The sequence below is a fragment of the Lutjanus erythropterus genome, chromosome 9 (genome assembly GCF_056507025.1).
Source record: "Lutjanus erythropterus isolate fLutEry1 chromosome 9, fLutEry1.hap2, whole genome shotgun sequence".
Classification (NCBI taxonomy): domain Eukaryota; kingdom Metazoa; phylum Chordata; class Actinopteri; order Lutjaniformes; family Lutjanidae; genus Lutjanus; species Lutjanus erythropterus.
Window position 1 is genome coordinate 37569199 of NC_139325.1, and position 25227 is coordinate 37594425.

The following is a 25227-nucleotide window of genomic DNA, read 5'->3' on the forward strand; positions in this document are numbered from 1 at the left end:
TCAGTGTGTCTCACAAAACTAGACACAGGCCAGTTCTTTGTATGTTTGAAGCTGCTGACGCAGAGCAAAATGTGAACTTTGCAAACAATTTTTCCCAGAGAAGGAGCAAAAGTCCGGCTGTAATTCAGAAAAAAAACTGATGCGTGCGCACAGTGATGCCTTCAAAACAAACATGTTCCTGAGGAGGTGAAGTGACAGGTTGATCTGACACGCTGTCAGTCGACACCCGAGGTGGACAGAAGACGTGAAGTCGTATCTGATGACAGTTGTTACATGCGCCATCAGTCAAACGGGTAAAAACTGACATGCTGCTCAAACACATTCAGTGTGTGTGTGTGTGTGTGTGTGTGTGTGTGTGTGTGTGTGTGTGTGTGTGTGTGTGTGTGAACAGACTGACCTCCAGCTCCGTCTCGCATCTGTTGATGTCGTCGGTGGACTGGTTGAGTTTCTCCAGCTCCCCCTGGAAGACATGGAGCAACAGAGTGAGGAAGAGGAGGAGGAGGAGGAGGAGGACTGAGCAACATCTGGAATGAATTAAGAATAACGCAGGACACACTGGAATCTGAAAATATTCATACTAAACTAAGGCAACTATCTAAAGTTTACTTTGTCCATAAAGTATAAAATAAACTCTGACCTATGCTTATCACTATGGTAACACCTCAGAGACACTTTTGTCAATTGTCAGTATTTTCTGGTTTCTTGTCTCCTACTCCTCCTGACAGTTTCATGACAAAAACAAAAATGGCATTTCAGGACGCCATCTTTAACCACTGATCAACATTTCATGACAATTTATAGACCAAATAATTTATCGATCAATGGAGAAAATGACTGACAGATCAATCGATAATGAAAATAATTGTTACAGGAAAGACTATGATGAGATTGTGTCGGGATTAATTAATCAATTAACATTTTGAGCCATTTTAGTTTAAAAGTTTTTAAAAAAAAAAGTCAAAATTCTCTGATTTCAGCTTCTTATTTTGTGGCTTCTTTATTCCTTTATGGCAGCTAAATGAATATATTTGGGTTGTGAACAAAACAAGATATTTGAGGACGTCATTTTGGGCTTTGATCAACATTTTTCTGACATTTTATGGACCACACAACTAATCGATTCATCAAGAAAAAAACTGACAAATTAATTGATAATGAAAACAATCACTAGCTCAAACCCTAATTACAGATTCTGATACTTCGAGGGTATCAGACTCTGATACCAGAGATCTCATTTTCCCAAATTTAAAATGTGTTCGCTTCACTGCAAAGAGCTCATTATCATTTTTATGAGAGGTAAGACGAATCCTGCTGGGGCTCTAAATGCTGTTTGGTAACAGAGACACTGAATTTTATGACGACATTGATTGTTGATCAGTCACATCTATCCAACACCCAAATCCATTTCATGAAGCCAGAATCAACCTGAAAATCAAGTCGCTGTTTTCTCCAGTGACTGTTTGCCTTTTCAAAATCGCTGTCATACTTGTTTTGTTCATTTATTGTTGGTTAAACAAAATTAGCTCTCTGCAGACGTTGCTTTGGGTTACGAAAAAGTATGAAGGACACTTATCATGATTATGTAGTCCACTTTTAATTAACAAATTAATTAACTGGTGATTTGGACCCAACAAGGACCCGGAAGAGTAGAAACAAAAACATTTATCTGCACCACTTATATTTTCTCAGACCTTTCTCTGATCTTAGCTTTCAATTTCCTTGTGAATTACTGGATGATTCTGCCTTTAGAATTAAAAAAAATGTTTTAACTCATCATACATGTTGGACAAACCCAACCCTTTGACGGGGAGGACAAGGAGATATTGTTTTGTTTGTTTGCTTGTAGGGCCCAAAGGGCCGATGCCAATACCAATATTAGGGAGTCCACAAAATTCAAACATCAGTGAATCAGCAGATTATTTTTATATTGTCCAAAATGATATCAGGGCAGTGAAACAGCCAACTTTCACACACACATACAAACAGAGCAAAATATGTAAACCTGAATTAAGAAAAAATGATCAAATATACAGAATGCTGCCTATAAAAGCTAACAAATGAAAACAATCTGCATTAAAAGCGTTCATGTAGGACAACATAAATGCCAATACAATGGATAGATTATAGACTGACAATAGAGCCTGACAGATATATCAATCAGCTGATACTGGCCTATCACAGATACGACCTGGTCCATTATAAGGCTGCAACTAATGATTATTTTCATTTAATGATTATTTTCATTTAACGATTATTTTTTGTCCACAAACCAAAAGGAGTCAACAAACCAGAAAATACTCACAATTAAGAAACTGGAATTTTGATCTTTTTTCTTAAAGCAGTACTCAAACCCATTAATCGATTGCCAGAATCAGTTACTTGATTAATTGTTATCAAAGACTGTAACTTTACTTTGAAAAGCTCTGCATAAAGACGCATTTCAAAATACTGTGTTAGATATTTTTAAAAACGTGCGCATTTTATAGATCATCAGATTTATCAGTTTCTTCACATCGTGTAAACCAACAGCAGACCGTCACAGCTGCAGATAATTATTTTAGATATAATATAAGATGTTTTTCTGATATTTAAAACACTGATATGAGGCAGCATCATGCCGGGACTTTGTTCTCTGTTATCTACCGTCACAGCGGTGTGGACACACGCTACAATGAACCCCGTAAAGACCACTGATCAGTACGGCTGTACGGATCGATCACCTGGATTCTGGGGTCCACCTCCTCGTCTTCGTACTCCGTCTCGTCGTCCGACCTGTGCTCCTTCTCTGAATGATCCATACCGGAGGTGAAGGACAGATGTCGAACAAAGACGGACGTTAAAACCGGAGGACTCACAGAAACCGCAGACTCATCCGTCTCGGCCGCTCACCGCGCGTTAAATTCACCTGTTAATATCCCCAGTTTGGATTGATTTGTTTTAAAACGAGGTGTTTTTGAAGAGGAACATCCTGGCTTGTGTCCTGCACCGGGGACGAGCGGCAGCGTGTCTCTGTCTGTCCCCCACCGAAGCTCAGCTCTGCTCTGCTCTCCTCTGCTCACTGAACCCGGTGCTGAAATGACCGGAGCTCTGCTTCAGTCTGTGAACGCCCCCCCCTGAGAGGCCGTGTGTGTATGAGGTGTTATCAGTGCCTCTTAGCGGCGGGCCAGATAAGGTGTGTTGTTAAAAATCTAATTATGTAACTGTTCAGAGACGATTTTTTTCAGCTGTATCCTCACATGCCGGCATGTTGACATTTAGACGTTATTTTAAAAATGTACAAATTCTAATTACTTGTTTTTAAAAAATAAATGTAGTCAGTAACCTAATAAACCAATATTAAAGTAATGTAACTGATTAATTTCCATTCGTTTTGGGCTATCTCAATACCAAATATGTTCAAATTGTTTCACCTAATACAATGTCTTATGTTCACTGTTAAGTTAAGTAAGGGACAGTTCACCCCAAAATGAAAATCCAGTCATTATCTACTCACCCTCATGCTGATTAAGGGTCTGGAAAAACTGGAAAAAAGATGATAAAATGCCTCCATGCTGCTTGTCGTCTCCTGAAGTCCTGACATGTTGTTTGCACACTGTCACAACACACACACACACACACACAGGTCAGACAGTATACACCTGAATATGGCTCCAAGCTAAGGATCTACAGTGAAGATTCAGGCTAAAAACATGATGTAAATAACTTTTTTTTAGTCAACTTGGCATGTTGAAGCTTTAAGAGACTTGGATTGGACCAGACGAGCACTATGGAGGCATTTTCTGTGTTTTTTTCCAGTTGTTTTTTTTACATTTGAAAACTAGTCACCATTCATTTCCATTGTTTGGGAGATTCTGTAACACTGTTTTCCTGTGAAACTCCCGTCAGAGTTCTGTACAACTTAAATCGACTGGTGGAATATTGATTCTGACCTGAGCAGACATTTTGGTGGTTTCGGTGCTGGTAAAACGTTTAATTCAACATTTGCATCTTGGTCTATAGACCCTTTTACAGCCAGACGTTACAGACGTCATCAAAAAGCTTCACATGTATTTCAGTAACTGAAGTAGCGGTCACCCCCAGTCATCCAGATCAGATATCAAACTGCAAACATTAGACTGTTTACAAGCACTGAAATCACAAAAATGTTTGGTTGCTGCACATACAGTGGTCAGAATCAATAATCCACTGGTTGACTCAAGTTGTACAGGATCAGGACAGGATCACAACCATTTCAGTGACTCCCTGCGAAGCTTTAACGACCTCTAGTGGGGGTTCAGACCCCCAGGTTGGGAACCAGTGCTTAAAGTTACATCAACAGACCTCAAAATGAGGAACCACCTTTTAAAACAAAAAACAAGTGCAGAATAACAACATTTTAGCCTGGAGGTCAGTGATTTTGTTAAGAAAAAATGATAGTTATGTTCACAGGTTTATAGAAGTGGGGTTTATAAGCAGATGCCCGGGTCAGAGAAACAGCAAACTCTTATAAACAGAAAGGTTTTTGTTGAAGTATGAATTATTCTGAGAAACTGTGTCAACAACATTTACTGCTACTTGGCAGAGAGAAAGTAATGACATGAAGAGAAAGTAGTTACATAAATATGGATCTAATTTTGACAAAAATTAATCGTGTTTGTGAACACAAAAAGTTGTTTTGATGAAAATCAACATCACTCATGAACTCATCAAATATTTCATCCATTAGTTACATCATACATGAAATTAAATAAAATCATTTGTTACTTAAAGCACAGAACTGAGCGGTATGAGATGCTTCTGAAAGTCTATTATTAAATTTTTGTCCATAATTATATTAAATGCTGTTTGGTTTCTAACTTGATTAAATGATCTTTGTGCAGCTTTGTTTACCAGTGCTTAGGAGTCATTATGACAGTATTTCCTTCATCTTAAAGGTGAAATATAGAAATTGTTGTTAAATGCACCATTCAAGGTTCTCCCCAGTTCAAAGAACAAGAGAGAGAGACCTACAGACTGAGAATAAAGCAGTGAACCAGAGAAATTAAACATAACTTTCTGATTGTTTTACTTGTTTGCACTAATTAACAGGCCCACACCTCCACACAGCACCGCATTTTGTGTGAATGCAGCCAAAGCGATCCTCAGTCTGCTCTGCCTGTGAGAGTTCTGACCTCAAAACCTGCGAGCTTTTCATGGCTGCTACACACTGCAGAACAGGATGAAGCCCAGAAATGTCCTGAACACAGTAAAATATGAGAAAACAGGAAAATACAGGCAGAGGACAGAGTCTGTGCAGATACAGACACCAGATTTGTCACCACCCTTCGACATCTGATTGCATAGCTGAAGGTTCCCTTTAGCGGCTGTATCTGACGCAACCAGAAAGCTTTTTTAACATGTGATTAACTCTGTGAAACTGTCACCGTTGGTTAGATTTAGGCACAAAAATTACTTGACCATGTTTGCGGTACAATAACTATTTTATGTAACGTTTGTCATGTGATGTTACCGAAGAAACTTGCAATACAAAAGTCATGAGACAAATGTAACTTCATGAGCTTCATGAGCTGAACAGATTACGTGTAACATGATTACATTATGTGGATATAAAAAGGTAACTGTTTTCCATTACAGCTACAGATTTAAAAAAGACGTAATCAAATTACAGATACATTTAGTAAAAATGGGAATTATTGGTAGGTTTATAATTTTAAAATGAAGAACGCTGTACTACGATGCACAGCGCCCGCACAGTTTCCATTCATTATCATGACCTCAGTGGGAGGAAATTTCACTGTTTCTGTTTTTAAATCAGTCAGTCTGTCAATAAATGACACACAGCAAAAAAAAAACAAAACAGCTGAACAAACTAATAAACATAACAACAAACATAAAACATTTATATAAAGCATTTATTTTGATCAGTTAATCATTTTTAAGAAAGAAAAGTCTAAACTCTCTGATTTCAGCTTCTTAAATATGAATATTTTCTGGATTCTTTCCTCCTCTCTGACAGTAAACTGAATATCTTTGAGTTGTGGACAAAACAAGACATTGGAGGACGTCATCTTGGACTTTGAACAACATTTTTCACCATTTTCTGACATTTAGTGGACAAAACAACTAATTTATTAATTGAGAAAATAATTGACCAATTAAACACTGATGAAAATTAATAGTTGCAGTCCTAAAAACACTATGTTAAATAATTAAACAGTTCCACCATATTCTATGTTAAGAAAATCCAAAAGTAACATAAAGTAATCAAGTTACATTACTTTAATATTGTGATACTTGGATTACATTATGGACTATTTATTTCTCATTATTTAAAAAAAAAAAAGTTCCTACAAATAAGGAAACCTAATCAATGCAATATTCAAACAAAGAAAGGAAAAAGAAAGTGCCTTAAAGGACATGACAGTACAAAATCTGGGACATGAAATTGAAACTATGTGCATGACTATACAACAGTTCTGATGTTGGCAGACACACAGAGACATTTATGTCCTGCACCGTATTTGACAACCTTTGCAAACTTACCAATTAGAACTCCAGTATACTGGAGACCTCAGGACAGTCTTTCATCTGCAGCCAAATGGGAAACAGAACCTTCATATAACTCTCAAAATGTTTCAGATATACAGAAGAACACAGTGTTTTTGCAGAGAGAGAGACGCACACTTTCTCTCAGGATACTGGCATCAAACATAGCATCTTTTGTTTTCATTCCTCCTGCTCACCAGAGGAGAAAGTATCCGACTGAAAGCACAGAAGCCTGAGGTGACATTACACACATGTTGCATAACTAACACAATGTGCCTGCGCAGACAGGAACCATTTAGATGCTTAGGTACTAAGGAAGGGAGGCAATCAGCTCAGGAAAAAAGAAAATACCTTAAATGATTCTTCTAGCAGACTTGCCATCAGAGTTTTCTACTGCTTCTACCAAAGAACACACAAGGACGAAGGTGGAGACTATTTCAGTGAGGAATATTAAACATATTCATCACCAGCAGGTCTTTTATAAGAAAGCGGGAGAGATGCCTTGTTGCATTTCATAATCCAAGCTGCCCTGAAGTCCTGTCCTTCATGCATAATAAACTGTGTAGAAATAAGATGAGACAGGAGTTAAATTGCTGTGCAGCAGCTGCAGCACAAAGCAGGAAAGACTGCAAATGTAAAATATCAATGAGCTGCAAGTCTTCTGTACACAATGACAAAACTCAGGATCATTGTTGGTGATCATAATGATACCGAAAGGCACTTTGGTTTGGCTCAATTCTGTCATCCTGCACATGTCACTTTCTTTTCATATATTGACCAAACAAGCAAACAAACAAACAAACAAAAGCACCTAGGGTCAACCCAGTGTAAAACATGAATACAGCCACAGAAACAAACTAGAGAGCAAATAAAACAAAGTGTTATGCATAAAATTTAAACCTGACTAAAAGGTCATCGCTTTGCATCGATTAAGCTGGAGCAGGCAGATTATTTTGGCATCACTGGACAAAAGTTCCATAATAACCTTTAAGCATAATGAAATTCAAGTGGTCTGAGAGAAAACTAGACTTCTGTTTTCAGGCTTCAGAAAAGTTTAGAATCTAGCTTCTGCCCCGAGACTTTCTCATTCTCAAAACCTCAGTATTTCACAACCAGGGAATGAGTCGGCGATCGACGATCTTTCTCCAGAATCAGTTACTGCACATCTAGAACTCAGAACAGCTGCTAAAGGGTGAGTCCCACCTCTTCATAGTAACACTGAAGGTGGAGGCGCAGTCATTTTTCAAGGCCTACTTTCAGCACTCCCTGCAGAGCTGCAACCCGATTTTTTTGCTGGAAAAGACCGTTGATGTCCTGTGGACCCTGAAGGCTACCCAGAGTCGTGTCAGCATGTCCTTTGTCTCCTCGGGCTGCTGGTGATTTGTCTGAATAACGGGATACGTCAAACCCTTTAAAAGGAGGAAGAAACAGCCTGCGGTGTCTTCTCGCTGATCCTAAACCTCGGTCACAACCTTGACTTACTGACCACTGCCTGAGTCTGTGTGTGTGTGTTACTGTCATTGTGATATATTGCTACTCCAGACAGGAGGATCTGTCTTCAGAAAGTAAACTGGCACTGATGTATGGAAAATAAATTTGGGGTAGGCTGTCGGGAACATACTGTAATGAAGATTCATGCTCATTTCTAAATATGTGAATAGAAAGTCCATGGTAACTTTTCCTTGTGTCACTCTGTTTGCTGAACACACACTGTCTGGTAGATCTTTACAGGCAAAATACTGAGCAGCACATTAAGAGATGCACATTTTTGTTCTTTGAAGAAAAGCATTGTCAGCTGAAGATCATGCACAAACAGAAACATTTTTGAATTCTTCACTTGTACTGGTTTTAATTGAAGTGAAAAGGGGAACAGACACAAGTGTGTCTTTAAATGGACAGTTTGAAATAGTCAGGAGGAAACAACGTGAATTACTGCCATAAAGTAAAGTCTGAGTTGCATTTGCCTACAGGCAGTGCAGGAGGCAAAGTGTGGAGTTTATAGGATGCATTGGATTTTTCCCCCCATTTTTTTATCAAGTGCAGAGGTGTTCAAGAAAAAGCTGAGCCTTCAGTCTTTCAGTAAAGACTGAAAGGGACTCTACAGATTGAACAGAGTTTGGTAACTTGTTCCATCACTACAAAAGCAAAGAGTCTAGCAAACGATCTGTTGTGCTGGTTGTTTCAGGCACCTGTCATTGGCAGAGCGTAGTGAGCAGAGTTCAGGTCGGTGGGAGCTGTTTTAGTAAAATTACTGCTTTTGCCAAAGGTGTCAGTTGGCTTTGGAGAGAGTGATATTCGACGTTTTGCTGCTGACCCTTCCCACAGCAGTACATTGCTTAGCTTCCTACACCAGGACTCCTGCTGCTTCTCCAAACTGGGGGTGTGAGTATTGATCAGCACCAGAACAAAACAGAGAGAAGCTCCAAAGCTCAAACTTCAACAAAAGACAATAGAAAATAAATGAATGAATGATGCAGAAACACCACGCAGATAAATTCTGAAAAACCAAAGATGGAACGAATGAATGGAAAGAACGTATTGTTCTTGTCCTGATGTGGTAAAACTCAACATGTGCTTCTCATGTCAGGTAAAAAACCCCTAAAGCTTAGTGCTGCTATTTTATTTTCTGATACTTTAAGCTTCTACATCTCAGCATGGGAATATTTTCTTATGTACTTCTTTATGTACTCCGTGTTCAAACTGATTCAGATACTACCATAGTTACTTACAGATCAATCTCTGATAAAACATTTCTGTTTTATCAGAGATTACGTTATCCACCTTTAACAGCTTCAACATCGTATCATGAACTCTTTAAACTCTTTATTTCTCAAGATAAGATGCATAGACACCATTTTCCAAATATTTGAAATATTCCAGCTCTCGTGTGGACTTGCCAGGACAGAACGTTGTCAGCAGATTCCTGATACCCAGTGACAACATGGAGGTTTTGTCCTGATAAAGACCACATTTTCACAGAAAACATTGCCTGTCTTGTCTCTGAACGTTACCTTTGTACCCAGCAGTGTCTCCACTGTCTCCTCATTTGATTTGTCTCCTCACACTGACGTCTGCCTTGTAATGTTAGTGATCTACGACATGAAACTTACTCCTGCTCTTGTCCTCACAGTGAGTAACTCTGCACGAGAGTGTCAGCTAAGTGGCCAAACGGTGTCTGTAACTCAATGTGGACAGTTAACAGTGTGCTGTGTGTTGTACGTTTCATTCAGACAGTGGCTGTATTCACAGCAGGAGACGAGCAGATTGTAACTGTTTAAATTCATTTAAGCTTACTCTCCCGAGGAGCTCGTTGTGAGAGGCTCTGTCAGCTAAATGCCTGGATAGTTGAGAGGGAAAGGTGCCAAATTTGATAGCAGAGGAGGAAAAGACGAGGAGAATTTGACCCCAAAGCATCTGGTGCTGCACAGAAAGCTGACTTTATCTTCCACAGCAGACAGTTCTTTAACCCTGAATCCCATAAAGCTGGGACACTGGATTATTTACAAATTCTGTTCAGCCTGTATCTGAGTTGGGACAGGTCCATCTTTACCACTGTGACACATCACATTTTCTTTTATCAACGCTGAGTGAGCATTTGGAGACTGAGGACACCTACTGTTGAAGTTTTGAAAGTGAAATTCTTCCTCATCCTTGCTTGATATACGACTTCAGGTGCTTAACAGTCTGTCTGGACTGCAGGCAGGCAGGACATCTTTGAAAAAGACATCTGGATGACAGCATATGTCACTCCAAAACCTGTATGTACCTTTCAGCATTAATGTGCCTTCACAAATGTACAAGTTTCCTATGCCATGGGCACTAACATACCATCACAGAAGCTTGAAGTTAGTGCTGGTAACAATCTGGATGGTCCATTTCCTCTTTAGCCCGGAGGACACAACATCCACGATTTGTGAAAACAGTCTGAAACGTGGACTCGTCAGACCACAGCACACTTTTCCACTTTGCGTCAGTCCGTCTCAGATGAGCTCGAGTCCAGAGAAGTCTGCAGTGTTTCTGGATGTTGTTGATATATGTCTTTGTCTTTGCGTGGTAGAGTCTTAACTTGCATTTGTAGATGCAGAGACAAACTTCATGTTAGATAGAATCATCGTTGGTGTGTAATGACCCTCAGCTGCTTGAGGGGTCAAAGGTCACAGCATGTTGTTTTTTTTGGCCTTGCCGCTTGCACTGAGTGTGATTTGTTGAGGGGGGGATTAGTTTTTATCCCTGGTGGGGAAAAAGTGTATTCCTCCCTCATAGTTATTAACGCTACTAAAATAAAAATATTTTCAAAATAGTCCAAGTAAAGCAGTGCAACATAAGAACAGTCTGTAGTGCAAATACAGGAGCTTTCTCTCCGTCCACACTGCCCTCTGTCTTCGTCCCTGCCTGCGTATTTGTAGCAATGTGGGTGAAAGAGGGGCAACACGCTGCAGATGACCCCGCCACAGAAACACAGAGAAAAAAGAAGACTGAAGTCCATCGTCACTGTAGACTGTTTTCTTACTCTGGCATATACTGTAGCCTATTTATCTTTATGTTGACAGAACGTTCTGCTATTGCATTTTGAGAATATTTTCTATTAAATACTGAAGCATATAAGTGATGCTATCCATGTTACTGAAAAGGAAATTTACTGCAATTTTGGTATACTAAATTGGCATTTAACCTTTTTTTTAGCCGGTGTGTTCGCATGTGGAACGGACAAAAGCATGAGAGTAAAAATACTTGATGAAATACATTTTTAACGATTCATTAAATATTCCTAAAGCAGTGGTTTAAGTTCATGTTCTGAACTTGTTTTATTAAAGCTCATAATTATTCTATAAGGCCCACTGTGGTTAGTGATTTATTTTACAGTATAAAACCATTTCCGTAACATCCCCGCCTCTGAAATTTGTTTTTTTGACAGACTGCACTCTGCCCCTTACATGCAGAGACTTGTCCGGATTCTCTGAATTTTTTTAAGGATTGTTTTTGGTGAAATCGTTGAATTCCTTGCAGTTTTGTGTTGAAAAATGTTAAACTGTTGGACTATTTGCCCATGCAGTCTTTCACAAACTGGTAAACCTCGTCCCATCCATGCTTGTGAGCGACCCCCGTTAAACCCAATCATGATATTGACTCATGTTACCTATTAACCTGTTTACCTGCTCCTGTCCCAACTTTTTTCAAATGTGTTATTAGCATCAAGTCCAGACTGAGTTTATATTTACTAAAAACAATAAAAGTTTATCGGTTTGAAGATTAAATATCTTGTCTTTGCGCTGCATTCATTGGAATATAAGTCAAAAAAGATTTGCAAATCATAGCCTTCTGGTTTTATTTACTTAATGTTGCCACGTTTTTGGAATTGGGTTTGTACTCTGACAGCAAGAAAATAATCCTTTTTTTTTTTTTTTTCAAAATATGTTACATAAATACTCCATCATAATCAGTTAAAATGGTCTTAAATTCACATCTGTTCAACAGTAGTTATTTGAGTGATATTCCCCAACTACAGACCTATTCACCATTCATTTGCTGTGGTTATTCAAGGTATCAAGGTCTTTTATTAGTCATTAGACAACACAAGTGTTGCACAATGAAATGAAAGTTCTAGTCTCCCTTTATGCTGCAGACACGTAACATCTTTACAGCCCTGTTCTTTGAGCTCATGGAAACACTGTGGCTAACCATGGCTAACAAAAAACAACATCTAGTGCTGGTAGGAGATGAGATGGGGTGCAGTGTGCACAGCAGATTGCACATTATGAAGGTGTGTGTGGCTCTGGATGTTACATAACATCATGGAGGCTGGAGACCTTGCTACAAGGCTGGGCACCTGACCTCTTTGTCCCCGTCTCTTTGGCTTCCTCGCTGCTTCCTGGCGACAGGGCGAGGAACTGGGACGTGCTGTTCTTTGCAGGGACAGCTCACGAACAGCAGCTCATTACCTTTACATCATGTATTTTAGTCATTTAGCTTCAGGAGCGACCTATGCAGAGCAACTTACAGCACAGTGAGAGCAACATGAGATCAAGCTCAGCTGTACTGACAGCAAATTAGAGAGGTCAGAGGTCACAGCACCCTGGAAATATTCCTGTTGACCTGCAGTTATAATGAGTGACAGGGAAGTGGAAGACAAATGCATGACACTGAACAGGTGCATAAAACTGCTTACAGATGCCTTAGAAAAAAAATAATTGCATAATTCAGAAACTGCATAATTTCTGAACTGAACAGCAATGGCTGAAAATATGGTGATTAAGAGTAGGAGATACCAAGATGCATTTCTCAGGACAGAGAAAACCCAGTCTGAGCATTGTGCAAAATGTTAGCATAGAATTTTGGACGCAGCTTTAGTCTTAACACTTCAGCGAGGAGACAACCTGAGAGGCTTTATGCAACACTCCTGAATGAACCCCTCAGCTTAGGGAAATATTTTGCTGTGAGTAATCAATGAAAAGTTGCCCTTGCTCAGAATTCATATGAACAATGCTTAAAAAAAACTGAGAGAAAAAGAGCTTAAATTTAATATCTGAATATCTGTATTTTAAGATCAGGTTTCCACTACACAGAGACAGAGAGATTTAAAAGTCAGAGCCAACTTTATTGCCATGTTGCCACCCAATTTCAATTTAGTAAAATACTTGTGTACAAGAAAGTCAATGATTGGAGAAAAAAAAAAAAAGCATTTCCAGAGAGTTTAATTCTTCACATTTAACACAAAGGGTTCAGAGACAGAACACAGCTCTGTCGCTGGTCTCTATAGAGGGAAAAAAATAATAAAATACCACCCTCTAGTGGTGACCCGTGGCGGGTACAAGTCATTATTTGCACAGACGTTAAAGTTAATTTTACTGCAGACGATCAAACTGACTTTGGGTCCTGCAGTTCAGTGGTATTGCTTTTTAAAAAAGCAAGCAGTGAAGCTGCCTGTAACTTAAGTCTATTGACTGTAATGTAGAAACGTAAGCAAACGTTTCAGCTGATGACTTTAGAAGTGTGCAGACTCAGTGATAACCATAGAAAATGACACAAAGAACAGATTATAAAAACATGTGGCCGTACGTTGGCTTAGGGATATTTAGATTTAGTTATTAAAAAAGTAAAAAAAAAAAAAAAAAAAAAACAGTCATTAATCACAGTGATTAAAAGGTACATGTTTCTCTGTGTTTTGCAGATGTTGTTGTGTGAGTTTTATTCAGGTCTGATAGTTTCTGTGCAGCTCCTTCTCACACATCCAGTAAAGTTCTGCCTCACAGGCGCCCTGGAACCAGGCATTCGTCCACGGTGTTGTGAGGCCAACATATGGGCAACCGTTCCTACGTGGCAGCAGATCATTCCAGTTACTATGGAACGACACAAAACTCTGGTGAGGGTGGAACAGCGCAGGACAGTTTCTCCAGGTTTTTAGATGTCTAGGTTACATACAACTGTTGTTTCTACAGAATTTCAGGGGCTTAATTTCAATGTGTCATTAGGACATCACAGTGTTATATGACATGGTATTAATCAGGATCATCAGCATGTTCCTAAACATTCAAAAAGCCTTACGTATAAACCGGTCGGCTTCCATCCGCCCATGTCCATGTCCTCCTGTAGGTTGACTCATCTAATTGACTTTGTAAGCCCATCCACATGTTACTAGAACCTCCAAAACTACGGGTAACTCTCTGTTGGGAAGGATGTGCAGTTAAAATACTTTATCCACTGTATTTAGTGGAGTCAACCATAAGTGAACTGGCTGCAGAGTAATACAGTATATAATAATAATAATAATAATTATTATTATTATAATAATAATGCTGATAATAATAATGCTAATAATAATAATAATAATAACTAGGTTTATATTAGAAAATTCACAAGTACCTCTTCAGTTTCATCATTGAAAATCACCAAATGAGCTCCGTGTCTCACACAGTCACGTTTGGCATTCTCCCAGGTGTCTGTCTTAGAGGAAGTCAGGTAGCAGCTGGACATGTACCGCCACCATCCCTGGGGACAGCTTGGCGTGTTTTGCACTGCACGGGTCACATCGGGACAAGATGGGACGGGACAAATCGGGACAAGGAAAGACAAAACAGGATAGAAAAAACGGGGCATGAAAGTGCAACACAGGGCAATTAGACACAGCAAAACAGGACAGGAGAGGACAAAACCAAAGAAAGTACAGGACAAGACAAGACAGAACAGCATATGCAAGGACAGCTCAAGATGGAGGAACAGTAAAATCATTTTAAAATCAATATTTTGTGTCAAATTATTGTACAAAACCATGTAACAAGCAGGATAATATACAGTGAGCAGGTCACAATTGCTAAAAGTATTTTGTGTCACAAACATGCGCCAAATATTTATTTATTTTTTGGAAGTAACCATGTAATAAGCATAAGGTCAGGATTTATTTCACAGTAATGACCTGCTCATTGTACATTATCCCTTACATGCACAGTATGAAAAATAATCCTCAAATGAACAGCATGAGCTGTTTGATATTTAAAATATGAAATTTAGGACAGCTGCAGCCTAAAATATATAAATGCAACAAGTCTAAGCAAAGACTAAGTATACAGTTGTTGTGTCCCCCACCTTTTGTCTCAAGTTCCTGTATCTTATTTTGCTGTTTGGCGACCTTGTCATTCAGCATCTTCTTGTCACCATTCAGGTGCCTGTTGTGGAGCTGTAGCCTTTTCTTTTCCTTTACCAGTTGGTCTTTATCTTGAAGCAGCTGGTTTCTCTCTAAAATCAGGTCTCTGATGTCATCAGCTGATGTCATGGTGAAATTGATAGCTGACATGTTGTCAGACCACCCAACTAGTAAGGGGAAGAGATAAGACGCTTGTGGTTTCTGATGTTTCACACTTAAAGAAATACTTCAGTGTTGTGGGAAATATACTTATTTACTTTACGACTGTATGTAAAGTAATAGATTACACTAGCTGTGGGTTTGACACTGTTGTTTCATGAGTCACAACTGACAAACTAGAGAAACTAGAAACTAGAGACTAAAGGTGGTTTGTTACACAGAACCATCTGCGGACACAAGCGGATAACTTGAAGCCTGGCAAGATGGATTCTCTCATGATCTCACAAATCCAGCGTGAAAGCTGTGTGAGAGCTTCTCCAAAAGGGCAGATTTTTATATTTATTATATTGTTGTAAAGCCATCTGGTTTCTTGTGATGTTTTAAATAAATAAAATACAAAAAACTGCATGAAAAAGGTCCCAGTTATTGTTTCCTTTCTAAGTTTATGCAGTTAGGTGAACCCAAGAATCCGACCTGGTAGCAGAATAAATAAGAATAATTCTATAGAAACTGTCGGTCTTCTTGTGGATGGTCTTGTTAGCTTGTGTAGATCATACAGAGGCATCAGCATTAAATTAAAGACTCCTTGTAGCAGCTTTAGAGAAAACTGAGACTATACTATACAGTTGAAAACTTTGCAAATCTCTGCTGGTTGCATCTGACACTTGAGGGGACACTGCAGGAGGTGCTTCATCATCTGTCACCTGGTAGAGATCTTCAGACAACTGTGTGACCTCCTCTAGTTTGAAAATGTCGTTTGCTTTCACATTCTAGCGGAGGTCTTTATGCTACGTCTGCTTTGTCACTAACAACATGATAAAAATAGACACATACATACATAAACGGGTTTTCATGATGGATGGAAGATTCACTTCCTGAAATCTGTGGGTATATTGTTTTTTTTTCTTTTTTTGCGGTGCGATGTGGAAGGTGGGGGCTGTTACTCACCAGCTTGTAGCCGCAGCGAAACATTGAGGACGGCCTGTATCACGCACAGCAGACCAAAGCTGATTCCAACTAACTTGACGATTTTGAACCCGCCTGCAAGTAGATAAAAACACACAGACAACCCACCATAATTCTGTTATAGACACACAGAAAAATGCAGCTGTACTTGACATCACTTTTATAGATCCAACCTAGCTTTGCCTGTAATTTCCCTTCGTTTTTTCTTTTTTCTTTTACCTTTTTTTGAGGTATGGTTTCACTAAGACCGTTACATTTTTGACTCAATTTTTCCAATAAACCATGAACAGAGATGTAATGGAGAACAGACTGAACTGTGGTTTTGCAGAAGAGATGACATCCTCAGAAACTAAGAGGAAGTGGTTGTATGTAAGATTTCTATGGAAATGGTGTCATGGATGCAGAGCTGGAGGTAACTAATTACAAATATTCAAATTGCTGTAATTGAGTAGTTTTCTGGGGGGGGTACTTGTACTTTTATGAGCAGATTTTCAAGTCTGTACTTTTACTTGCACTTAAGAATTCCTTACAAGATGTAGTCTATTTAGTTACGTTTAAAATCATAGTTGAGTACTGAGTACAATTAGAATTTAGTTTTAGAAAAAACAAAACAAAACGCCGCAGCAAGGATGTTCATGATTAATCATTAATCAATGAATTACTGTTAACGATTTAACCATAAAGAAAATTAAATTTAAACTTAAAATGACGAAAAGAAAAAAAAAAGAACAAGAAAATGATTAAAAAATGTGTTGCATCTCATAAATTATTAATGATTAATGACTGTTCTCAACTCTTGGTTAAGGAAAAGGCACAAAATTTGTTTGGAGAGACATCAACAGTTAAAAGTTACTAACACACTGAATAGTTTTTGCAATGAATACTTTGTACTTTTACTCAAGTATATTTCTGACAGCAGTACTTTTACTTGCAATTGAGTAATATTTTAGCAATGTAATAGTACTTGAGTACAGATTTTCAGCACTCTTTCCAACACTGTATGGATGTAATATAAGCAATAAGTAAACACCTTGTATTTAGTTACTCTTACTTTTTTTTTGGCTGCAACTTATCTTCACATTTTACACTGAACATTTGAAAGAAGCCCCTGATGCTACATCATGTTATATTTTGTGGCTGTTACAGTGAATCCACTATCACCAAAAATCAACATAATATGACAGTTCCTTGTAGTAGCTTTAACAAAAAAATCACAACGATTTTAAGTGTAAGGGCGTAGGGACTGAAATCACTTCTAACCTTTATCATGGTTTGCAATTTTGTAACAATAGAGGAGGAAAAAAGCTCCCATGACTTATGTATTAGAGACACAAAGCAAAGTTTTACCATAAATATTTTTTTTCCAGAGTTTTCAGGAGAGTTTTAACTTGTGCAATGTGACCAGATCAGAAAAGATGTTACAGATTCTGAAGGTAACATGAAGCACAGTGTCCCGGCACAGGTGACAGCTGTGTTACAGTCAAGCTTATAAACACATTTTTAGATATTCTGATCATAAATCAGGGCTCAACAATCAGACCTGCCTGCTTGCCCAGGAAATGTAAACGAGGCCAGTAAATTTAGCCAACCAGGCAAGTTGTAAAAAAATAACTATTTTGAGAATTGTTGATCACTTTTCATGCAAAAATGCAGAAAATGCTGTTTTCAGCCTCTCAGACATGGAGTGTTCTGAAAATAAATACTAGAAATTTTAAGTTTAGTTAGCTTGAATTAATAAAGTTTACTGTTTTGTTGGCTACATGTTGTATTTCAGTTGATTGCAGCTGGGTGTAGTACTATTGAGCCAAATTATCTGTTGAGGACAAAAAAGTATATATTTTTATATCTTATCTTAACAAAAGAAATTATATATTTAAGATATTCTGACCTGACTGACAGTTTTGCTTCTCTCTGTTGCTGCTTTCATCAGCTGGTGAGTTGACATAGTGTCCTGCGTCCATTCTTCTTAACCCGTCAGTCTTGAACCAGTGTATGAAGACAACACTGCTTTGTCCTATAAATTGTCAGCAATATATATAGAGTATAAAGTCATCATTCTCTATTTATGCCCACTGATTATGATGCAATGCAACAGGAACATTTGAAGCACCAACCACAGATGACAAAAAAAGGAGTTTGTGCAAAACATCAGCAGATTTGTTTCCAACTAAGTGTTTACCTTTAACCGAGCTTTAAAGTGAAAACTCTTTGAGCACATTGCAGCTCGTTCTCCGGAAAAAAGAAAAGAAAATTAAATACAGGAAGTCGTGCTATTTATGAGTAACAAACAAAAGAAAAACAAGAGGAACTCACTATTCAGCTTCAGCAGGTTCCCTCACAGGAAGTCCTGGAAAAAAAAAAGATGACTCAGTACCTTCCATGCTGAATGACAATTGATCACTGATCAAATAATCTGCAAATGCCCCCGCTGGATGTTTCAGTTGTTCATCCATACTTACCTAGCTAAATCTTTCAACCTCTTCCGATCTCTGGGGGCAGCAGTAGCTCAGGCCATCATTTTAAATAAGTTACTTGTACTTTGAGATTGAAAAGAAACCCACCAAACTCAGTGTACTTGAGTTGAGTTCACTTAAACAAACCAAGTAGATGTGATGCGTTTTTCAGTGATGAAATGTAACTAAATACTTTACTTTTGTACTTAAGTATCCCACAAATTAGAGGCACTTTACATAAGTGAGAATGAAAAATGCTTAACTTGATTTTAGGTTTCAAACTTTACATCTGTTCAATAAAAACTGGCCTTTTGGTTAATTCTGGTATATTTATAGCAATGTTTAATAATATGTTCTGTCCCCGGAACATTAATTAAGGTTAATGAATGAAGGCCACACCCCTCTGTCACCTGTCCATACTGACAACCAATCACTGACCACTTTTCGAAAACTTTCCCAAAGATCCTCATTTGATTTGTTTCAGTGAAGAGGGTTTACTCTGACCAAATTTTGAGGTCCTGAACTGAACAAACTGAGTTCTTTTTGCTGTTTATTGATGAAGACCTGAAAAATTGTGTTTTTATGTTGAACTCTGAAGAGTTTCCGGGAATATTTATTTTGGACTTGATTGAAAATGACTTCCTCTCTTTTCTCTTCTGTCTCTGGTTAAATGTGTTTTTTCATCGTCCCGTCATTCACATTGATTTATACTGAACTGACTTGTGCTGCATTGTCATCCTGATTATTTGTGTGCCGTTGTTCTGCTGGTTCAAAGACCCATTAAAATTTCAAACATGAAATTGTGAGATGAACTCTGGCTGCACCATTAAAAACTATGATGAAATATTTTGCTGACGATCAGTGCATCATAGTGATTTTTACAAAATGTTGAGCAGGGGGAAGTAATGAATGACAAATACCATCATCTAAACCTCTTTTCATAGATTAGGCCTCATTCAACAGTTTTCAATGTAGTTGCTATCATCCATCTTTGTAGACATGTTTTCTTATCATTCCAGTCTACTGACTGACATTTTCTATTTTTTCAGATGATCTGTGCTGCAGACTGTCGTCACTAACATGGAATCCAACGTCTCACTGCAGAATCTTTCAGCAGCTGTCACAGGTGGGCTATTTTTAAAACAATGAAACAAGGTTATAAGACATCTCTAAAAATAATTTATATTATTGTGGTTGGCATTATTTTTAAACCCTTATGTGCATTCTGTGTATAGTCGATCCTTATTTCTTAATTATTTTGAGGGATTATTGCAAAAATGTGCGTGTGTACATGCATGAGAGTTTCCTTTTGTGGATTTGGCACCCAAAGCGAGCCTAAGGGTTCTGTTGTTTATTGAGTAGCAACAATGTGAAGATGATGAAGAAACATCCGCTGACACCGACTTGATTATATATTAAGAAGTTTGATGCTGAACTTCTTTGTAATAATCAGGCACCATGGTTTGCCTGTGAGAGGATTCGAAGCCAATATGAATCTCTGCCCACAGGTCATGTAACTTGGCTTATATACATTTGGGTGTCCATTAATCCACACATGTGATATTCGTCAAGGGAACCTTCCGCATAAGTTGTCTAAAGGGAGAACCTCACTTCGTCAAAATGTAAAGAGGGGCTCTCAAAGCCAAGAGATAAGATGTTCCCAGCATCCCCTGGAGAGTTGAGCCAGAGGCCTCTTTCCCCTTATCTAAACAAAATCATGTGAAATAGAACTTCAGATACCACAGTTCTCACCGAGTGAAGACCGGTAGGAGTTATCAGCAGACAGAAGAGTCTGAAGTGATGAATGTTTCATGGAACTGTGTGATCGTTATTAATATTGTAATATAAATCTGTTGTTGGTTTTTAACAAAAGTAGTGGACCTGTTCGACCAGGTAAGAGGCTGAGAAAATGACAGCCACACCACTGGCGTTAGAAAAATATGAGTTCATTTTTATTAAACAATTGACAACAATTAAAACGGAAATCCAAGGGGGGTGCGTACACAGCCGGGCAGTACTGGGCGTCGGGGCTGGATCGACTGTGGGCTTCACCTCAGGAAAGCACACCATGCATTTAAACTGCACCCTCTCTCAGGGAGGATTCAACTGTGCACAGCAATCGCGGCAGACTACACTGCAAACCCACTGGAAACTCACGCCAACATGGCAAATTCACCCTCAGTACACACAAGAGAGAGTCCACCCCAGTTTTTCCCCCCTATCGTCTTCCTACTCTGCCGCTGTTCCCCACTGCTGGACTATTAAAACATCCTTCCTAACCCACAAACAACTACAAATGCTAGCACTGGAAAAGATAAACGGAAATGAGACTCAACGGGTGGAGCCATTCAAGATTTCCATAGAGGAGGATGTGCAGATTATCAGGCACCTCCTGACTGTTATAACTTCATTTCCTGAAGACTCTTTGGATGAAGAGGTCAAACCATCAGACACTGGTTTAAGGAACTCATTCTGCCTCCAGTGTTTAAAAGGTAAATCTTGTGACTTTTATTCTTTTTATGTGTAGAGATGACGAGAACTGCAGTCATATAAATTAATATACATGCATATTAATACAAGGTAAAAAAAACAGTTGAGACAAATAATAAATAATAAACCTTTACAACCTACAGTCTTTAGTTGACATAAAACCATTTAATTTTCAGTTACCCAGATAATAAACAACATTCACTGTGACCAATTTTTTTAAATAATTTTCTTGTAGATTCTATGTTGAAAATAGTAACTATTACATTTTTTTTTACTCGTTTTTGAAATATGATTTTTTGGGAGGTTTCTAAAACTAAAAGATTCAAGTTTATCTAAAGAGGAGAGGTAAATTATCGCAAATGAAGATTAGTGGTTGGTGAAACTTTTGCATTTGGGCCCAAAACATTAATCTCTAAACTAAATCTATTGCAGTAAGTTTCCTTGAAAGTTTGAGTTTTCTCAACTTTTCCATTTTGTAACTGATGACAGCAGTTTTTGATTTGATATAACACAGGACACACTCCCCACACATTCTTTGCTCAAAAGCATAGGAGAAAAGCTTAGCTAAATGATTTCAATCCTGCTGGTCGTTTCTTCGCCCACTAGGGATCTTCCAGGATGAGAGAGGAGCATCATGAGCAACACAGTGGCCCCAGACAACTGTGACTGCAACAGAACAGGGAGTTCCTGGGTCTGGAGATGTGTTCATTTCCAGGTTTAACTATTAAATGAATGCAATAATTAGATTTTCCTATTGTCAGATTGTCAGTATTATATTAATTCTATTAATAATTAATAATTAATTTCTGAAATACAGTTAAACACATTACATTATCATGCTGACAACATTAAGAACTTGACTTGGACTTCTCTTTTTTGTGATAAAAGTTTGATTGCGTTCCATCTCCAAATCTTCCAAAATAGAAAAACAAACATACAAAGAAATAAAATCAAAAACAGGGGAAAAGTACGAACAACAATGGAGATGAGCAAATGAAACAGAACATGAAACAATGAAAAAACAAGACAAAACAATGAACAATAAAACAAAAATTAAATCAAGCTCCCACTGGCCATCATGATTTCTGCCTGCAGTCGGGTCATGCCTTCTTCTTCCAAGATTTTGATCAGCTTCTGAAAAACAGTTAAATGATCCAATCATACCTTGTGGTGCTCTAGAGAGTGCACTGTTTTGTTTATATGTTTTCCAAAGGAATAAAATATTGACCACAATAACCCAAAACTTCCATTTCATTTCGCAAGCAAGCTAGATTGACCATCTTACCTCTGGGAGCATAACATCGAAGACAAAATCCAGGAGTCTTATCTCCTCTCTCTTTATTTGCGCTCCTACACCTGTGACCTCCTCAATGACCCGCAGTAGCTCAAGGATCTATTGAAAAGAAAAGTACAAATCAGTAAATTCATCTTTTATATGTTACATCTATGAGAAAACACACAACTGATGACATTTTCATTTACCCGCTGGTCACTAAAGTTCAAGGTCCTCAGTTTTAAGTGCCGTTTCAGATTAATTGAGGTGGATGGGTTCTGCCATAGGAACATCCTATTGGAACGGATCATTCCATTCATCAGATGATCGTGTAAGATCTGAAACCAAAGGGTAAAGGGTGAACCTGTAATCACTGATAGAGAATGTAATTACCAAGAACACAATCTATTTGAAAGTTACCTTGATCTCCCCCTCCTTGCTCAACAGCATCCATTATCCTGCAAAGATGAAAAAAAAGAGGACTTCCAGCAGCTACTGCAAAATCATTTATCAGTAAGCATCTCCAGATTATAGACAGGAAGATACCTCCACCTGAAGTTCACCTGACATTTTGTGATAAAAATATTGTAATGCTTGTGGGTCAAAACTGTTATCTTCTTTAGAAAACTTTAAATTCTTTTTGGAACATTATGTTGTCTTTACAGGACATGGTTTTAGAGAGCAGACTTTTTTTAACACTACCTGTGAAAACAGCTAATATTTGGGGTTAATAATTTTCCCCAAGCTGGCATTTTCTCATAGGGTTTAAATAAAGGTTCATTAAGCCTTTCTTTGAAAAGCGCAGGCTTAGTATGTCAGTGTTCATCTTTATTTTTGTGTGACACTACATACAGATATTTAAGTAGTAGTACCTTGGTCTGTCATTCATATCTGTGCATCCACAGTTGAATGAGTCATCATTGAGATGTTTATGGCACTTTCCAGCACAATCTTTGTGCAGCCAGACCTTGCACATTTGGCACTGCACCCATTCCAGAGACGCAGCATCTGGGTATAACAATCTAACGGCATACAAGACGTTAACATTTTATGTTTGAAATTAAACACATACACTATCCAACTGTTATCCTTGTACAGTGCATGTGAAAGCATTTTCACAAATACAAAAGATAGTCACTTTCTTAAAAACAGTGAATAGGCCTTTAAGTGTTCAGTTCTTAAATTAACTTTTAAACCCACCTCTGTCCTGTGTTTTGTGATGTCTGGAAAACACAGAACAACTTTAGGTCAGCCATGCACAGTCGTTCGTTATCAGAGGCCGTCTCTGCCATGGTTGCCTGAGAAAGTCAATTTGTAGAATTAGATCCATGCCTATCTGGCAAATATGTCATGAAAATTGTAATCCAGATAATCTAGCATCAAAGACTCTAAAGGCAACCGTGTGTTAAACTGCACTTTAAAGCAGTGCAACTCAATATAACACTGATTAAATTATGGCAAGCTTATACATGCAAAAAACACATTATCATTCAACATTACTGTTACATGTAAAATTATATGATCTCAGACAGATACTTATCATCATACCCTGGAAATGCACTGCATTTGCTGAGTGGTTTTCAAGGTTCCTCTGGATCACACTGTCAGTTTTAGTAATGAATTTGGGACAGAGAGGACACCCAAACTCAGAGGACGACAAGACCGTGCGCTCCAGACTGGATTCTTTGGTTAAATAGAGGGGTGCGTCTGAAAAAGGAGATGTCAAACAACATCGATATCTAGAAAACTTTACAGATCATAAGGTTAACACTACATGTGCTTCTTTTTGCTTATAATGTCCTCTCCTTCAGCGCTCGTTCTCACTACACGCTGTCCTGCTATCAATAAACGCAGGTGGCGATGTTGCACACTTTCTTTAGCTAAGCTAACGTTAGCCCGGACCATCGAGCCGAGCGGAGAAACAGCCTTCCCAACTCATGTCACTCATTACATACATTACATTTGTAGATAGCATAGACTTGTATCTTAGATCACACGCTATACTTTTTAGATAGAGGATAATTAACACTCTTTCGCTTACCTTTCTATCTCTTCGTATCTTCGTATCTACCGTCTGGACGCTCCGTCTTATAAGCGACAAGATATACGAAGAAGACCGACTTCCGGTTTGGACTTCCGGTATGGGGTAGAGCTATGGCGGCGCCCTTGTCCGCCATCTTCCCTGCAGCCAGGTTCCATTTACAAATACGGCAGTGGCTCTCTATTGGAAAGAGAAAACAAAACAAACGGTCACCACACTGCCTTAGAAAATCATCTTAAAGTACTTGTCTATAACATATCAACCTGATAAACTACTAAATTTCACAGACTAAACAAATTGTCTCCATTCAGGTACATACATAAGGAAAATAAAAGTATTAACTAGCATATTGAGCAGTATCAATAAACATTGACCTACCGATTTCACGGGAAATCAGCTCTGGTGGCCCACATGTCAAAACTTCATTCCACCAGAATCTGCAATCTATCAACGAGTTCACAAAATGTGGTTTTCAATTAGTATATCATACACTGGTGAACCTGATTATAGCAGTAGTGTGTTCAGTATTTAAACAAAACACTATTATTAACCGTTCTCACCGTCAACAGCAGTAGCTTTTCCCTGCAACGCAGTGTGTGGTGTTTTGCTTCTGTTCGTTTTCTGGAGTATCTTCACCCCTCAATAAGCACATGACTCAGAAAGAAACGGGGAAACTACACCC

General features: G+C 38.4%; 2 protein-coding genes across 6 annotated transcripts in view; both read right to left on the reverse strand.

The window, feature by feature from the left end:
• Window positions 1-3079, reverse strand: part of sh3bp5b (SH3-domain binding protein 5b (BTK-associated)) — a 54002-nt gene extending 50923 nt beyond the window's left edge. Inside the window, exons 1-2 of the mRNA XM_084727513.1 lie at window positions 2721-3079; window positions 398-460 (exon numbers count right to left, since the gene is read on the reverse strand). Coding sequence (XP_084583639.1) covers window positions 398-460; window positions 2721-2798 — 141 coding nt within the window. The 5' untranslated portion in view covers window positions 2799-3079. The remainder of the gene's footprint in view (window positions 1-397; window positions 461-2720) is intronic.
• A 10304-nt stretch (window positions 3080-13383) lies between these two features.
• Window positions 13384-25202, reverse strand: LOC146322116 (uncharacterized). 5 transcript variants are annotated; one of them, XM_084727517.1, is made up of 17 exons: window positions 25106-25202; window positions 24924-24989; window positions 24546-24725; window positions 24053-24211; window positions 23705-23802; window positions 23377-23526; window positions 22714-22962; window positions 22517-22624; window positions 21831-22365; window positions 18602-18635; window positions 18468-18517; window positions 18177-18302; window positions 16271-16363; window positions 15106-15330; window positions 14386-14537; window positions 14068-14186; window positions 13384-13862 (listed from the first exon to the last, which is right to left on the reverse strand). In XM_084727517.1, the coding sequence occupies exons 12-17, from the start codon at window positions 18247-18249 to the stop codon at window positions 13715-13717; spliced, it is 810 nt and encodes a 269-aa protein (XP_084583643.1). In that variant the 5' UTR covers window positions 18250-18302; window positions 18468-18517; window positions 18602-18635; window positions 21831-22365; window positions 22517-22624; window positions 22714-22962; window positions 23377-23526; window positions 23705-23802; window positions 24053-24211; window positions 24546-24725; window positions 24924-24989; window positions 25106-25202; the 3' UTR covers window positions 13384-13714. The 5 variants fall into 5 exon arrangements, with proteins under 5 accessions (XP_084583643.1, XP_084583644.1, XP_084583642.1 ...); XM_084727518.1 differs by lacking the exon at window positions 18468-18517; XM_084727516.1 differs by lacking the exon at window positions 22714-22962 and having other exon boundaries at window positions 18177-18635.
• Between the last annotated feature and the right edge of the window lie 25 nt (window positions 25203-25227).